The following is a 16920-nucleotide window of genomic DNA, read 5'->3' on the forward strand; positions in this document are numbered from 1 at the left end:
TATACTAAGCTCTCGGTGAAGTTCATAAATAGTTTTTTATAGTTTAATTTAAACATTGAGAGTAGATAAAGTTAGAGAGTTGTTACATAAAAACATTTGTCTCTTACACTAAAACATTGTTAATATTTAGTTGAAGTACATGTCAGTCTTAAGTGATGGTAAAATTTGTTCACAAGCTTGTTTTGAATACAAATGGTATTCAGTTAAGGTCCCTTTAGTATCACAAGCTTGCTACTTGTTCTATATAGATAGGCCATTATTAATCATATACTTTGTTTAGATAAAGCAGAAAGGGCCTGCTTTATTTCTTGTTCTGTAAAGATTGTCCATGGTGATATAACTTAGATGAAATACCATCAGACAGCTTCATACTCAAAGTAAACTACTGACACTGAATTTTTAGGTAAAACAAGATTCAGTGTAACAGAGATTGGAGAAGATGAATGCCCCAAGGCTCTACTGTGATAAATGCATGAGGCAGACTTCCACATCCGAGATAATGACATCAAGAACTTGTTCCTAAGGCACTGTGAAGTTGCAGCTATAAACTTCTGCAGATATGAATGGATATTCATCCAGCTCAGGAACTCAAACTGGCAGTCAGGCCATGGCAAGCTGCCTCAGGTTCATGGGGTATACATCAGAAGCAGAAGAGGAATTGTATGCTTTCTTGGCGTAGATGACATTGGCGACCTCGGTGGGGTGGAATGCATCCCAGAACAAGTAGCTAGTGCGGTCGGCGCAGGGCGTCTGAAGAGGAAGACATGTTATCTGCCCGTTGTTCCGCCCCACGCCGCAGCAGCCCTTGTCGATCACATCGAACCCTGTTGCACCGGCACAAAGCTTAGAACTCGTCACCTCATCAGGTCATCTCATAGCTAATGTTCGGACTAGAGCAACAATCTTACCGTAGGAAGCTGCATTCGCGACCAGTTCTTTCGAGCTCTCGTAGGTGTTGACGTAGACGAATTTGGCATCAGGAAGCTGAGCATTGAACCTCTTCACCATCCTCACAAGGCCTGTGTTAAAGATCGATATGGCCGTGTTGATGTCCTCGTTGCAACCACTGCTGCTGCCTTTCCTAGTGTTGCGATTCCTGTATCGAGCTAGCTCATACGGTATGCAGCCAATCTGGCCGATCCCGATGATCGCCACCTTTCGCGCTCCCAGATCGTACAGTTCCTGTCATCAACGACGACATGCACGCATGTAAAAGACGTAGAGTGGGTTGCTGATGAGTGCAGAAGCAGCAAAGCCATACGGTTAGCTGCCGGGAGTAGTCTTCGAGGAGGAGAGCAGCGTAAGTTCGGGGACTGTATTCTCTGCTGGTCGGGTACATGGTGGGCATGAAATAGTTGTTCAGGTAGTCATTGCTGCCCAACCCCATGTAGTAGATGCATTTCCCCAGGTAGTCACCAGCCCTGGTGGAGTTCCCCCTGAACATTCTCGTCATCACCCTCACGGTGTCACGGAAGTGGTTTATTTGCTGTGCAAGAGGGTAGTGATCTCCCTGTCATGCAAGAGAGGTAAGATGGTTTCCTGCAGCAGTTCACAGCTCAGCTGCTTAATTACCAGGTTGTTGCCGGTTTCGTCTCTGATGCCGGCAGCCCCCGACGCGTAGTTCAAGCCTCTAAAGATGCCAGCTCTCTCTGCGACGGCGTAGGGCGGAATGAAGCCTCGGAAACCTAGCAACTGAGCTGGAACACCATGAAAGAGCCGAGAAGTCAGTCAATCACGTCAAAGAGACGAGCAGACGGCGGGCATGCGTGTGTGCAGTATTACCCAAGACATCGACCAAGGTGCGGCCATTGGTGAACCTCCCGGAGGAGCCCTCGACGAAGTCGATGCCGTAAGGCCTGTAGTTGGCCCGGGCGAGCGTGAGGATGTTGTTGTTGTTGCCGTTGTCCACCAGGGAGTCCCCGAAGATGAAGAAGCAGGGCACCTGAGGGGCTACATACCAAGCTCTCGTCACCTCGGACAAGGCAAGAACGAGCAGCACGAGCTTGCCGAAGTAGTCTCCCATGATCCAAGAGCACGCCATGAACCGAGGCTGGATCCTGTACTGTCCGAGCTTCTTGGCAGGAAGCTGCATGATATATATAGGCTGCAGACCGGCGACGGCAAAAGTGATTGCTGTCGGTCGAGGCAGAGAGCTCGTGAGGACACTTGTTGCTATTGGGTGGTGGTTCATGCGCTTCCTACAGCTCCAAGATTTTGCATTTAATGGAGGTGGTGATCGAGATGACAGGTTCATCCTTAAAAGTTCTTTCGATTTCGAATATCCTAACACATATAGATTCCTAACTATGCTCTTATAGCAAATCAATGACTAGAACAAACTTTATTCATAATAATAAATTAAAATTTTTGCCTGTTATATTGCATAACAAGTAAAATAGACTCAACTAGCAAAAAAAAAGAAAAACTAAAAATAAGCTATCTCCCAACATTCCATAGAGAAAATGTATCGATGATCTTCACCTTAATACTAAACAAATAATTCAATGATATATTTCTTGAATTGTGATGTGGATGATTTTATCGCATGTAAACTTATTTGCCACAGACACCTAAGTATAATTTCAAGTCATCAGTCCCAAAATGGTGTCGTCGTACATCCCAACCTACCATGCATTAATGATTGATAATAACCGCTCTATCCTATCAAGATATGTGGCAAGAAATATTCTTCTTATCATGATCGGGTAATTAACTTGATCTTATCCCAACTAGTAAGAAGGTCTATGGATTAGGTATAAAAAAAAATCTATCAACTCACACTAAAGGGAGACTCTCTACACACTAACTCAGTTATATGGTTATTCTGTTGTCTTTTCCTCTTCGCTAACTTAAGCATCGAAGGGACTACGTTGGATAACTCTCAATGTCGGCTTGTCATGCATGATCGTTGATCACACGAAGACACTCGCATGACCCAACCCCTAAAGAGGAACCTTGCAATTAGGAAGATCCCAATTTACCTACCTGGTCATCCTAAAGTGGGTCCTTACCCATAGAACGGCTTTCAATCCGATAATATATGTAGTCTCATTTTACTAAGTCTCTCACGTCAAAGAAATACCTGGATAAGCTTGCACCTTCAATAGTGGACCAATTAGGTCGACTCATTAGTCAACAATACTCGGCACCATCAAATAGGAATTTTTCAAAAATAAAAAATAACATAAAGCCTCTAATGCATAATATTACAATAATATAAATCTAAAATATCAAAGCACATACTAAATATGTATATGCACATAATGATGTATGTTAAATACTTAAATATAATCTCTCGGCTCGATGAAATATATTTTTCACTCTTAATAGCGAGGGAGAAAAACTCATAATAAAAGTTCTCAATAACAAATGAAGGGATGTTCTTACCGATCAAAATGGGAACATATTGATAACGGAGGAGTTAGGTTTAATAATCTGCTAATTCTTCAAAGAACCACACTAACCAATATTTATTTAGCTTCCAATTGCTTAAGGTAAAAATTTTGTGATGAAAGCGAAGAGAAGGATGGACTAAGATTTAGAGCACAATGTTTAGTTTCGATCTTCGACTCTTTAGTTTAACTGCTCCCTTGGTGATATTTGATCTTGTTCTTGAGCTGAGAATGAGATCAGAGTGAGGAATAGTTGACAAAGGATTGCATGTCCCAAGACATGCAGCCAAATGAGACGCATCACAATTTGCTGCCGTTCATGAACGAATAAGAAAGGTGTGTAGTTGTCGTTGACAGATGAGATAACGAGGGAGAAGAAAAACTATTTATTATTGTGAGGAAGAAACAGTCAAATTTTAAAGTATAAGTTCTCTTTTTTCTTTCTCTTAGATTAATCTATACTATCTCACATAAATTTTTAAAAATACTCAATATATATTTTTTATCTTCCCTCGAGTTCCAAGCTTGTCCATACTAAGTTTTGTTATCCTTTATTTAATTTTGTTCAATATGATTTCTAACTTAAAAATTATTTTCAAACTCGGATGAACTGATATCTATAAGATGATAATATTAATCCATATATTTATTATATTTTGATGAATATATCAAAAAAATATAATCAATCATATAAATCTTATATAAGAGTGATTGGATCAATTCATAGGATACATAGGGTGTAATCGAACTAATTATAGGTTATTCCTGTAATAAGTTATTTTTAGCATCTCGATCGTTATATTTTTAAAAATTATAAGATTTTTATATTTACAAAAATAAAAAATTTAATTTATTATTTTAATAAAATATATCTATATTTTTTAATTTTTAATTATATAAAATTATATTTTTAATCGAATCTTAATATTTTACTTTCATAATTATAAAGATTCCAATATAACTTATGGGAATATAATGATCGGATGTTAAAAATAATTAATTATAAAGATAATATATAATTAGCTCCATATAATTAAATTTTTATCCTGACTTAATATTTTATATATATATATATATATATATATATATATATATATATATATATATATATATATATATATATATATGCAGAAAATTTAAATAATTGGGTAAATATTATTTTTATTATTTTAGACGTTATTTGACTTTTGAAGTGGTAGATGGCAGTGAAAAGGCGGTGGGAGGGCAAAAAGCAAAGTGTCTGGAGCAAAAGTTCGAACTTTTCAGCGAAGAAAGCGGGGAGGGAGAGGGAGGCGGAGAAGATGGCGAGGAGAGCGGAGGAGGAGTACGACTACCTCTTCAAGGTGGTGTTGATCGGCGACTCGGGAGTGGGCAAATCCAACCTCCTTTCCCGCTTCACCCGCAACGAGTTCTGCCTGGAGTCCAAGTCCACCATCGGCGTTGAATTCGCCACCCGAACCCTCCAGGTGTCGGATCCCTCTCACCCTGCCCCTCCACCGGTGCCTTCTGTTTCCCCCGGATTCTTCTTGCTCCGTTGGACCTTTCATCTCGATCAAATGATCCGATTCTGGCTTCTTCTGCGTGCTCTTCTGGATCTCTTCCTCGATCGGGTTTCCTGTTCCGGAAATGATAGATCCATTCCCATCTTGATCCGGTGGATCTCTGAATTTGGGACATTGGTTCTTCGAGAAAAGAGTGTTTTTTCTCCTTTTTGATTATGGATTTTGAGCATTTTTTCATTCTCTTTGTTTTTTAACCCCTTCCACTCTTCTTTTGGAGTTCAAGGTCACGATTTTTTTATTGATGTTACTTTTCTCTTTCCCTCAATTCTCGTACTTTCTGGTTTCTTCCATCTTTTTCTTCATTCACTTTTTCTTTTTCTTATCCAATACAGAAAACAAAATTGGAAATTTAATTGACGTTTTCATGTGACAACTTATAATTCTGTGGATGACTCCCTCAAAAATTCTATAAGTACTAGCGTACCAAAAATCTAGTGACGAGAGCATAATTATTGGCAACAAAAGCAAATCAGTGCAATTAGGTTGAACATAAAAAGCGTTTGAATGGAGCTTAATTTTAGCATTTTATTCTAGATGTTCATGCCTATCTAGGCTTAGTTTGCATCTGGTCTATATTTTAATTGGATGCAAGTCATTTTTGTTGATTGTTGTAAACTCATTTTTCTTTCTTTAGTTTGACATGTGGCTGATATTATTTGCTTAAGTAGAAGTAGAAGTTAGACCTGCGGATGCAATTGTTAGGGTCCAGTTTTCTTGTTGATGAGAATTCACATGATGAACATTTCATCTTATTCTATATAGACTTTAGTTCAAATAGGAAAATGGGTCTCAAAGTGTCCATTTACAGGGACGTGTGATGTTGCATTAAAGTACTTTTTATGGTATATCAAAAGTACCTTTTTAAGAAGAGAGAGAAAGAGTAAAGAAAGGTTTTCGTTTTTATTTTTGTCTTTCAATACCAAACAAACCAATAGTTTCTCCATCAATAGGTTCATAGAAAAACTCAATATAGACAATTTGATCATGATCCCATTATCCATATTTGGTATGTACCCTTTTAGATGGAGAGAGAACGATTCATACTGAGGTAAATGCTTGTATGATTCAATATTACATGCAAAGTCTGACTTATATATATATTTTTTAATAAAAGCTTTTATGGTTGGTTGGCCTAGTTATATTTCTTTCTATTTTATTGTTCTTCTTGTGTACAATCTTATTTTTCTTTCTTGTGATCCTTTCTGATCTTCCATACTTTGTCCTCAAACTTCCTACATTATATATAAGTTTTATTTGACATATTTGTTGCATTAATGTGGTGCCTTTAGGGGGTGTCAGTTCTTGACTCAACATGTATCCCAATCGAATTACAAATCTGGGTGGTTTTGGATCATTCATTAGATAAAGTGATTAGCCTGATTAGAAAATGAATTCAATTCAGGTTAGGGAGTTGACACAACTGACTTGAATTGACGTACATAGTGATTACCTGCTACTTCCATTTGGTTTCATGTAAATTCATAAAGGGAAGTAGTTCTCGACTTCAGTCCAGTTCCATGTAGAGAACACCCTTTTTCTTTCTCTTCTTTTTTCCTTTATTTTCCAATTACAAGCCTTGAGATGGAGCCACTGGATAATGCTAACTTTGATGGCACATCTAGTTTATCTTTAAGATATGAGAATAAATATAGTGAATCCTGTGGCCTGAACATCATATATTCATATTTTGGAATTCAAGGTAAATTATTAACAATCTTTTTAGTTTCTATGGTTCATAATTCTTGTAGTATAATAATGTTTTCTTCAATTGGTACAATACCTCCAGCAATTAGATTGTTTTTAGTATTTCTTCCTGCTTTGAGCAACAATTCTTTTTTATTTTTGGGAGGTAGATACTACTGCTCCTAGTCATTTGCAGATTTGGGAAGAGATCCAAAATCTTTTGTCTTAATACATTATTAGGTTCTTAATATATGTTAATATTTACATGTTACCTTTCTGAGATCTTCAACAGAAACATGTAATCCTGATGAAGATTTAAACTTCAATCCACTTTTCAGACATTATTTTTTTCATAGTCCACAATGACTTCAATCTTGATTTCCCTACTCAACTAATTACTAGTATTAGTAGTGCCTGCCGAGAGATTATATTCTAGTTGCTAGATATATTTTTTGAGTAAGTGTCAAGATCAATCTTTGTTTATTACTTTAGAATTGATGGATGCATAGGTTACTTATTGTACATTTCAGTGATAGCCCTGTTGGAACGTAACTAGAAGATTGAAAAAGAAACAATTGTGGAAGATGCTGTTTCAAACACCTAATAGTTTGTAAAGTTTGACATAGCATGACTCAGAGATTCTTGACATGATAGAATGCTTTAACAACTAGATGGCAGCCTATTGATTTCTTGAAAGATGCACAAAGATCCTGACAATGCAAGGTCTAGCAAGGATCAATGTACGCAACCTAACCGTGTTGAAAATTTGCTATTGATTTCTGTAGCTAGGGTCAATGCATGAAGCCTATTGATTTCTGTTAGCCTCTTGAATTTCTTCATATTTAAAATTTGCTACATGCTCCAAAAGTTGCCAACAGCCATATGTGTTATTAACTTCCCAATGAGATTGTAGATTATTTTTTCTTCAACTGCGTTGCAATAATAATAGTGTTATTATTATTATAAATTGAAATGTGAAACAGAATCAGTTTATGATTTTCTGCAGAACAACTGGATCATAGACTATGAATTACTATTTTGCTTTGGGTAGCTTGATGTGGAAAGAGAGAAATTGCATCGATATTGATTTCTCAGCTTGGATTGCTGTATTGTAGCACTGGGCAAGTTAATACCTTTTAGGTATAGTTTGAATCCATGGTGTGCCAATCAACATGCCTTTGTGCTGGCCAATGCCGTTTAAAAATTGATCTAGCCATATGCCTGCATCCTTGGCATTGTTTTGCATGATGAATGTTGATATCTCTTTGGATGGTACATTTTTATCACCACTAACATGTAACTATTGACACAACAATCCTTCTTTCTATGCAAGTGGATACTTAATGGTCAAATTAGAATTATAATCTCTAAGTCATGGTGGCTAACTACTTTGAAAATCCCTGGTTCGTATAGAGGACAGCAATTTACTTGTTATTGCTTTTTAGTTCAGAATGTATCGACCAATAAATCATTTTGTTGTCCAAACTTGCTACATTACGTGTGCATATGTACTTTATATGTTTTCATGAGTAATTCTATGCAACAGCCTTTTTATTTGTGAAGCATTTGTTTAGGTGAATCTCCAGCTTTCCAAGTGATTCATGTCTTGACATCCTTCTTATGTCTAGAAGGATCATACATTAGACAAACATGTTGTGACTTGTGAGTGAAATCAAATAACGACTCTGGCTCTGGTATTACTAATTGTAGTGAATTAAGTATCATCGATTGTTGCATTGCATCTGAATGTCCCGCACCATTTGAATCATTTTCAGTTTGCACATTGTGAATATCTTTACCTATCAGCTACCCTATTGACATAGTTTCCTCAAGCTCAAACTCCATTTCCTGGTGTTGTTTCGTTGATTTGCATTACTTATTTTGTTTCTTTCATCTTTACTGCCTTTTCAAGGTTGAAGGCCGGATAATAAAATCCCAAATATGGGACACAGCAGGCCAGGAACGATACCGGGCAATAACAAGTGCCTACTACCGTGGGGCCCTTGGTGCTATCCTAGTGTATGATGTGACCAAACCAACCACATTCGAGAATGTCAGTCGATGGCTCAAGGAGCTCCGTGACCATGCTGACCCTAATATCGTGATCATGCTCATCGGTAACAAGACTGACCTCAAGCAACTCCGTGCAGTGGCCTCGGAGGATGCACAAAGCTATGCTGAAAAGGAAGGGCTTTCGTATATCGAGACATCTGCCCTTGAGGCGACGAATGTGGAGCAGGCATTTCAGTTGATTCTTGCGGAGATATATCGAGTCATCAGTAAAAAGAACATCTCTTCCGATGAGCCTGGACCTGGAATTGCTGGAAGTGTTAAAGAAGGGAAAACCATTGTGGTCTCAGCATCAGAGTCCAACACAAAGAAGCAATGCTGCTCAACATAGTAGCGTTCGTCCTCACCCTTGTTATTCTTATGCTTTTAGTTCTGGATGTTAATTTGGGGATTATAATATTGGGTTATGATTTCTTGTTCTCCATTCAACATCAGATGATTGCTCGAGGCTCTCATTTCTCTGATGTCTTCACATACATTTTATTACTTAAAGAAAGGTTTTTTGTGCAGATTAGCATTCTCTTAACATAAGTATTTACGTAAATATTTTATAGTTAGTGTGAGTTATACTCCTTCAAAGTTGATATTTGCGAGTATCTTACAACAAGTTTAATTAAATAAATGTGATATCTAACCTAAATCAGAGATTGTTAATATAGTTAGTATGGAGGATTTTGGTTCAAGTTTATAATATTATGGAAAGTACAGAAACAAGTATGAAATATAGATATTATCATATATAATGCACCCTTATTCTGAGGGGTATACATATACTAAAAAAAAAAAAAGACTAAAACTTGATATAAGAATGTAATAGTTATAATTAGATAAGCTCTTTCAAAAGATATTATCACAGCAATAAGACCAAATTCTAACTGCTACAACCTTCTCCTCTATATCATCAAGGACACAATGAGATTCTTGTATCAGCTGTGGCTGGGAATAGTGTGTTGTCCTTCACACAGCAAGATTCTTGAGCTCTATCCACATCATGCATAAGCACATCAGTATCCATCCCCCTCACTGCTGATGTGTTGGAAGGAGAAGGGGGAGAAATGCAAGGAGGAGCTTTGGGTTGATGGAGTTTGGACTCTTAGCCTTCATGGTGTGGGCAAATAGAGGTTTAAGATAAGATTATGCAGTGTGTGGAAATAATCAGTCGCTGATGTAATATTATCTTCGAGTTTCTGCATGAAGATTTATTCTGAGATTTATCGGAAAAAGTAACATTTGTTGCTGAAGATTGTTCAGCATCAATCCATTCAAAGCTTGAGATAAAGATGGAAAAATTACAGACACATTGTAGCCCCAACCAAACCTAATTCCTGCTGCTGGAAAGAGGAAAGATGTTCTCTTGATGCAAGCTTCAGCTCCCCGTATTCAGATTTCTGGTGACAACATAGCGGATGAGCTGATACTTGAATTATAACTTTACAGAGTAATTGTTGCGGTGGCAAAAAGTTCGATACAAGTTCGTGCACCACATGACAGTGGTCTCACCAGAAAACACAACAAAAAGATGACAGTAAATCTTCTGAGTACAACTGTATCTTGATATGTTAATTCAAATTGAATCTTGAGAATATGATTTACATGATAATTTGCAGTTCTGAAGAGGTCAAGTTTCTTATTCAGATATTGAAAACCCAAACACTCAGGCCCATATACATCTGTGCATACACCACCCAATAAGTAACACAAGACTCTCATCATCCTTGGAACTTCCAGGAAGAAGATACTATTGGCAGAGGGTAAAGGAAAGGTGGAAATTCTTTAACTGCAAACAGAATTCAGCTTTTAACCACCAAAAGCTTCTACAATGTAGTGCCTGATTCACCGATTATGATCCAGATGGTCCTCACATCTGCTAATTCAACAAACCATGTACCATATATACTTTTGAGTAAGTTAGAATTTTCTTCTGCCGATTCTGCCACAAAAGTCTTTCCCCTAATTATCCTTCTTAAAAGTTCTTTTTGGTCTTGACTTTATCAATGCGTGCTTTGCGAACCGCCTGTTGGATCTGCCTCTCATGTTCCTTGAGCATATCTTCAACATTTCCTCCTGGGGGCATCAGTGGTCCAGAATACTGGATTTTCTTGTTCCTAGTACCATAAACCTGAAATTTTGGCAAAGTGTGAAAGCACTTGGTAAAATAAACTTGTCAGCATATAAATCTATGCTTGTTTTCATGCTCATGGACGAAGTAAAGAAGAAAAACTTGGTCATGGTGAGAGAAAATTGTCTTATCCAAGAGAAATATACGACCATGCTTCCAATCAGGTTTTAGGAACTGTTGAAGTTGCATGCATCTTCTATTTGGTTAGATATGGAAACCATGTGTTCTAAAGCTTATCCAATTTCAGGATGCCATGATTCAATGGATAAAAAATCACAAGGTTCACTTTTCATGCATGTTGAAATTTATTGACACATACAACTAATTCAACAACTATAAATTAAGCAATTATCATCAAGTAGAACATACGATTGTGGATTCTTTGCTCACTGTTCTGTCATCTTTCTTGTGTGTGGAGGCAGCTCGATCAAGTATATGCTTGTCAGAGGACTCGGTCACATCAAGCCGATTGTATCTGGAGTTTGCAGTGGTTCTTGTTGCTACTGAACCCGGGATGCCATCAGCTCCTGACAAATGAATGTATGATCTCTGTTTCTGCAACTGAGAGTCATTTGACACTCTAGCCGAACTCTTTGATGGTCCAGGAACCCTCATCTCTTCCTGATTCACTTTCTTAGTCAATGTGGTTCCATATCCACCAGGGTGCACACCCAATTGATAGAAGCCATTTTGTGCTGTTCCTACTGCAGAGTCAATTGGAAACCCGGACCTCCTCTCAGCATCTTGTGCATTATATGCCTGTGCCTGTTGCTTCTACAGCAGCAGTAAAAAAGAAAAAGGGATAAATTAAACCAATGGAATCCATAGAAAAGCCTGGTCAGTTGTCCCAAAAATTACATTCGGCAGGATCTGATGTTAAAGCAATGAATGACTGCATAAAGCACGTGGAACTCCCTTATGGTAAATTATGCACTCTTAAGCATTACATAAATGGAATAAAGGCATGTTAACTCTAAAACTCTAAACATCATGGCAGATGCAACCAAGTGCAAAAGCTACAGATAAACATGAAAAGATGATGTATGCCATGAGAAAGAATTGATGCCTGGGTGCTCTGTTGGCCCATGAGAAGAAAGGAAACGGTCTCATATAATTATGATGGCAGAGTTGGCACTCCAACCATGTCTCTTATTTTTCTTTTCACATGACATCAGTAACAGAAGTCTCAAATCACATTGCCAAACGCAAATGAATTCTACCTGCAGCTCCATATTTGCATCAGGCATTGCCATTCCTTTGGTCTCTTTTCTCCCTGGTCTTGCAGTCTCCGACCATCCCTTGGTAGCTTCTGCTCTTTGTCTGGAGAAGGTCATAGAGCAGAGAGCGACTGAAGTCAATATCCAGTATAACAACATATATATCTTCCAATAGTTTCTCTACCCTAAAAGGAGAATAAGAAGCATTATCATACATCATTTTTTAAATCAAAATACCTGCGAATTTCCTCATCCCGAAGTTTAACATCATACTCCTTGCTGGGTGGATATTTAGGCAAACTAGAAGGGTCGCAGGCAAGTGGTTTAGTTCTAAAGAACTGAAAAGTACAAGTTGAGGTTAGTGATCACAATATTATCAAATAGCATATAAGTCTATTTCAGAATATCAAAATGTAACTGGTAACCCTGACACTTGCATGTTTAAGGAAAGGACTCAATGATGAAATTCTTCTGAAACTTGATTGAGATTTGGCTACTTCAAAGACAGATATTTAGCCACATCATATAGCTTAAAAGAATATCAAATAGTAGAGGTACTGGCCAAATTGTATTCTGATCATTATAATTGTAACGCATAACGAGAAGCTAAACAAATTAACCACAATATGAATCAACAAGAAATAGTAGAAGTTAATAAACATCATCTCTCAGGTTCCTTAACATTTGCATGGAAACAATTTTTTGGAAATAATAGAAGCAGTGAAAGTTTGTCACTGAAAATGTCCCAAATAAAAATAAAATATGACACCTTACATGAATGGTTATATCAATGAAATCAAAACTTACTTCACTTTCAAGGGCTGAAGCTGCTGTTCCACGATTTTCCGGTTCTATTGCAAGAAGGGTATCTAACAGAGTTAAAGCTGAAGGAGGAAAATCCTTGAATGTGTCTGCAAAACAGCGTTTATATTGGTGCTGAGGTTTGAAAATAGTTGCATGCGGCAACTTTGATTTCTTCCAGTACTCATCTGATGGTGATCCTAGGAGCTTGAAAATCTTGTGCAGTTGTTCCACCTGCACAGATTGATCCACCGTCATATCAGATGAGAAATCAAGCTATTAATTGGCAACCATCAGAACTATGTACAAGTTTGAGAACCAAAGCCAAATATAGGAATCCTAAGGAAAAAGGACAATTTGACTTATTATAAGAAACATGAGTTTTTGAAATCCAATCCAACCTATTAAAAAATTCAAAACTGAAGTTCCTGAATCCTTAGTTTCATATATTCTTAAAAAAATGCTTCTATTACCTATATAGAGAAAATTAACCACATCTTGTTAAAAAATATTCCAGTAGAAAATTTTCAGTACACATTGTTCAAAAACAGTTGAGACAGAAAATATTTAAGCCAAATAACAATAGGAGCAAGGAAAAGACCAGGCATTGGTGTCACTGGTAGTCATGGATTCAAGTCTCATCTGCATCACTCAATACAGCCTGGTGTCCGGTCCGAAAGCAACTATTAGCCGATGTTGGTATTACACAAAGATTTTGATTCTTGATGGTCATAATAGTAATAAATGGTAGATTAAAATGGTTAGATCAAGAGCTAACTGCGGCACAATGGAGCAATGAGCTGTGAGCTTTAGATTGTATGATTTGAAACATACTTTCTCAACTGTTGAACATCAAAAAGATTGAAGATATATATTAGTTTGCATCAGACATGGAAATTTATCCGTAAGTGACATCATGTAGATCACAAAACAATTACGCAAGCATGGAATGGTAGTTTCAGCATCAAGTTGAATATTTAGGAACCAACTTGATGATCTATTTGAAGTGGATCATCAAACCACATAGGAGCCCTCCACATTCAATTCACTTTATGCACATAATACATTTTTTTTAACCAGTTAGCAGTCATTTCATGCATTTATACCTAAAGCAAATAATTTATACCTCTGTTCTACCAGGCATGATCGGTTTCCCTGCAAGCAACTCCGCAAGAATGCATCCAGAACTCCACAAATCAACAGCAACATCATATTCTGTAGCACCAAGCAAAAGCTCAGGGGGTCGGTACCACAGTGTTACTACTCGACTTGTCAATGGCTGTTTCTGATCAGGATTGAAAACTGTTGCTAGGCCAAAATCTGCTATCTTAAGAATGCCGTTGTTGTCAATCAGAAGATTTGAGCCCTTGATATCCCGATGCAGAACCCCTCGACTGTGGCAATGAGCAAGCCCTTCAAGAAGCTGTTGCATATAACACTTTACCTGAAATGGATATGAAGGTCATCAAATATAAGATTTGAGAAAAATCTAGCATGAAGTTGTCAAATATATAGAAAAGAAACCTGTGGTTCAGTGAACTTGGTACCCGGCCTTGCAGCAAGTCCAGCAAGATCATGCTCCATGTACTCAAAAACAAGATACAAGTTGCCTGACACTCTTGATGTAACTACACCTTCAAGCTTTATAACATTTGGGTGATCAAGTCGATGAAGAACGTTAATTTCTCTTGCCATAAAGCGAACACTTTCAGGATCCATATTAACAAATCGCACTTTCTTGAGTGCAACAATTTTACCAGTTACAAGATCACGGGCTCGGTACACATTGCTATAAGTTCCTTGTCCAATCTGCAAAAAGTGACGTATGTAGTGTGTACCATCATTCCAAATGGCCATATAAAACGTTATACAAGACTTCATTATATCACATTCTCTAACAGAGTATTATTGCAAAGAGCATTTGGGACACCCAGATTACTGTAAAAACTCATCATCTCTTATTACTTTATGATATAACCATCAGTTCTGAACAATTCTGTCGATCACATTGTCAATCATAATGCATATTCCCCTTTTCTCCTTAAAAAATATATACTGGTACAATATTTACCACAACAATCAACAGCCTCAATGTGTAATCGATGGAAATCAATGGCTGCATTCCAGTGAAGTGGAAAAGTTTGGAGCAACTTGTCATTTGCAGAACATTTAATACATCAACAAGCCTATAAAGTGACCTTGAATTCAAATGCCAGTTCATCTTAAAAGAATTCTAATCTTCATTCAGAGATAATTTATTGGCATGGTAGTAGTTATAAGTGAAGCAAAGGAGGATTGTACTAAAAAAATCTTAAATCATTCGCATTCATCTTAAATTCGTCTATTGCTAGATTCTCTATATAGGTATATCATGTAGGAAAGTCTTAAGAGTTCCTTACTCAAAAGGCAGAATTTGATATGTTCTTATTTTCGTCATGAAAACCATGATAGATTGAAAAGCCATGATAGATTGATACACTCTACCAGAAAACAGTTATTTGTTTACAAGGAACTCCAAATATTTTGACCAATTGCAACTTACAAGTTGTAGCTATTGGATCAAAATTTCTCATAATTCCAGCATATAACGAAGTAGCTTGCAAAATTTCTTTACTGCAGCAGCATATTAACATTGTGATAATATTAGGGTCATCAAAGATATAATGCTTAGTTTTATAATTCTCTCTCTGTTTATTTGCAAGGAAAATTAAACATAAAGCCATTTGAGAATTAAAAACGGTGATACAAACAAGAAAGTTATGTACATATGTAAAATATAAAATAATAATAATCACTTAAGAGGAAGAAGTGTTTTAGAACCTTATCTAGTTTCTCAAATGAAGAAGCTCTCCGAGGTTGCCACCCATTTAATGCTTCCCCAGCTGCAGCAATTAGCCATGAGGGCCAGCCTGCTGCAACATTCTCCCCAGGTAACCCATTCGGCACGTCAACAATTCCCAAGTTGGCTTCTGCCTCATTTGGCCCAGACACAACTTGTGAATTCTCTCTATTTGCCCCAGCAGCCGCAGTTACACGTCTCTGATGCCCCACGCTCTTCCGTATCCTATCGGCACAACCTGCAGCTTTCTTCTTCCCTTCTCCAGTTGGCGGGGGCAGGGCGCTCACCACGTTATCTTGGGGCTTTGACACGGAGTTGGGTTTAGGGTTCCCGCTACTATCAACATTCGTTTTTCTTGCCGCAGAACCCTTTTTCTTCGAGAGCGTGACAAACCGCTTGAAGGACTTTCTTCGATTGGTCGCGCCGTCTCCACCCGGGCTGATGCCTTTGGGGCAAATGCAGCAGCCCATAAGCGGAAAAAAGGCACGGAGTATTCCTCTAATGGTGCCGACTCAATTGATTGACAGCACAAATGCATTTGGTCCGGGTGCGTTACCCAAAGATCACGTTGAATCTTTGTGCTAGTGTCAGGCTCTGATTACAATCTTCACCTGCATTCAACTCGAGGAAGTCCAAGAAATCCTAAAATCTCAACGATGCACCAAATCGCTCTGAAACCCAAAAAAACACCCTTCTTTTACTTGCCCTAAATCTTATAGCAGGATTCAATTCACGGGATCCTTCACAGCAGCATTCAACCTAAATCCAAACAATTTCAAGAACCCGTATATGAACAAGAAACTAAAAGCCCTGACAGCCAATCAGAAGATTTCGATCAAAAGATGCCGCCTTTCTAGGATAAATCAAGAACCGCGATTCAATTTAAAAAAACCTACAAGAAAACATCCAAATCTCATTCTTGAAAAGCGAAGATAGAAAACAAAGGAAATTAGAATAATAGATCTTTTCTCTTTTCCTTAACGAAAAATGAAGGAGGAAGAGAAAGATAGAATTCCAGAACAGAATCAATGAGATCGTAAGAGAAACTGAAGCGGGGAGGGTTTTGCGGATCCTCCCGAGCCCTAAAATCCCGCCGAACCAATGCAATTTCTCCCCTTATCTCTTATTTTTCCTCTCCCTTTTTTTCCCTCAAAAGCTCGCTCGGTGAGGCAAGTAATTCACTTTCGGCAGCTTACCAAACATTTTACCCGTGCGATGACTGGGCAAAACCAGAGCA

The 16920-nt window shown here is 37.8% G+C and overlaps 3 protein-coding genes across 3 annotated transcripts; 1 reads left to right on the top strand and 2 right to left on the bottom strand.

Annotated features, from left to right (window-relative positions):
* Positions 1-582: 582 nt before the first annotated feature.
* On the bottom strand, positions 583-2048 carry LOC135613665 (GDSL esterase/lipase At1g33811-like). Its single transcript, XM_065110700.1, has 5 exons — positions 1783-2048; positions 1573-1697; positions 1262-1510; positions 909-1182; positions 583-824 (listed from the first exon to the last, which is right to left on the bottom strand). The coding sequence occupies exons 1-5, from the start codon at positions 2039-2041 to the stop codon at positions 601-603; spliced, it is 1131 nt and encodes a 376-aa protein (XP_064966772.1). The 5' UTR covers positions 2042-2048; the 3' UTR covers positions 583-600.
* Positions 2049-4603: 2555 nt separating this feature from the next.
* LOC103989364 (ras-related protein RABA2a) lies at positions 4604-9216 on the top strand. The gene is made up of 2 exons (XM_009408187.3): positions 4604-4858; positions 8550-9216. Exons 1-2 carry the CDS (start codon positions 4694-4696, stop codon positions 9036-9038), a joined length of 654 nt encoding a protein of 217 aa, XP_009406462.2. The 5' UTR covers positions 4604-4693; the 3' UTR covers positions 9039-9216.
* A 1034-nt stretch (positions 9217-10250) lies between these two features.
* LOC135615576 (probable serine/threonine-protein kinase At1g54610) lies at positions 10251-16672 on the bottom strand. The gene is made up of 8 exons (XM_065114264.1): positions 15665-16672; positions 14369-14653; positions 13971-14288; positions 12851-13078; positions 12281-12381; positions 12047-12146; positions 11196-11600; positions 10251-10826 (listed from the first exon to the last, which is right to left on the bottom strand). Exons 1-8 carry the CDS (start codon positions 16151-16153, stop codon positions 10671-10673), a joined length of 2082 nt encoding a protein of 693 aa, XP_064970336.1. The 5' UTR covers positions 16154-16672; the 3' UTR covers positions 10251-10670.
* Positions 16673-16920: the final 248 nt, after the last annotated feature.

Source organism: Musa acuminata, chromosome BXJ2-6 (assembly GCF_036884655.1).
Source record: "Musa acuminata AAA Group cultivar baxijiao chromosome BXJ2-6, Cavendish_Baxijiao_AAA, whole genome shotgun sequence".
Classification (NCBI taxonomy): Eukaryota; Viridiplantae; Streptophyta; class Magnoliopsida; order Zingiberales; family Musaceae; genus Musa; species Musa acuminata.

Coding starts and splice junctions, on each gene's coding strand:
- LOC135613665 (XM_065110700.1), bottom strand. CDS start 2,041: ATGGCGTGCTCTTGGATCATGGGAGACTACTTCGGCAAGCTCGTGCTG. Junction 1,698..1,782: donor CACCTTGGTCGATGTCTTGG/GTAATACTGCAC, acceptor ATGGTGTTCCAG/CTCAGTTGCTAGGTTTCCGA. Junction 1,511..1,572: donor ACGAAACCGGCAACAACCTG/GTAATTAAGCAG, acceptor CTTGCATGACAG/GGAGATCACTACCCTCTTGC.
- LOC103989364 (XM_009408187.3), top strand. CDS start 4,694: ATGGCGAGGAGAGCGGAGGAGGAGTACGACTACCTCTTCAAGGTGGTG. Junction 4,859..8,549: donor TCGCCACCCGAACCCTCCAG/GTGTCGGATCCC, acceptor TGCCTTTTCAAG/GTTGAAGGCCGGATAATAAA.
- LOC135615576 (XM_065114264.1), bottom strand. CDS start 16,153: ATGGGCTGCTGCATTTGCCCCAAAGGCATCAGCCCGGGTGGAGACGGC. Junction 14,654..15,664: donor CATTTGAGAAACTAGATAAG/GTTCTAAAACAC, acceptor CACTTTTTGCAG/ATTGGACAAGGAACTTATAG. Junction 14,289..14,368: donor CCAAGTTCACTGAACCACAG/GTTTCTTTTCTA, acceptor TATCCATTTCAG/GTAAAGTGTTATATGCAACA.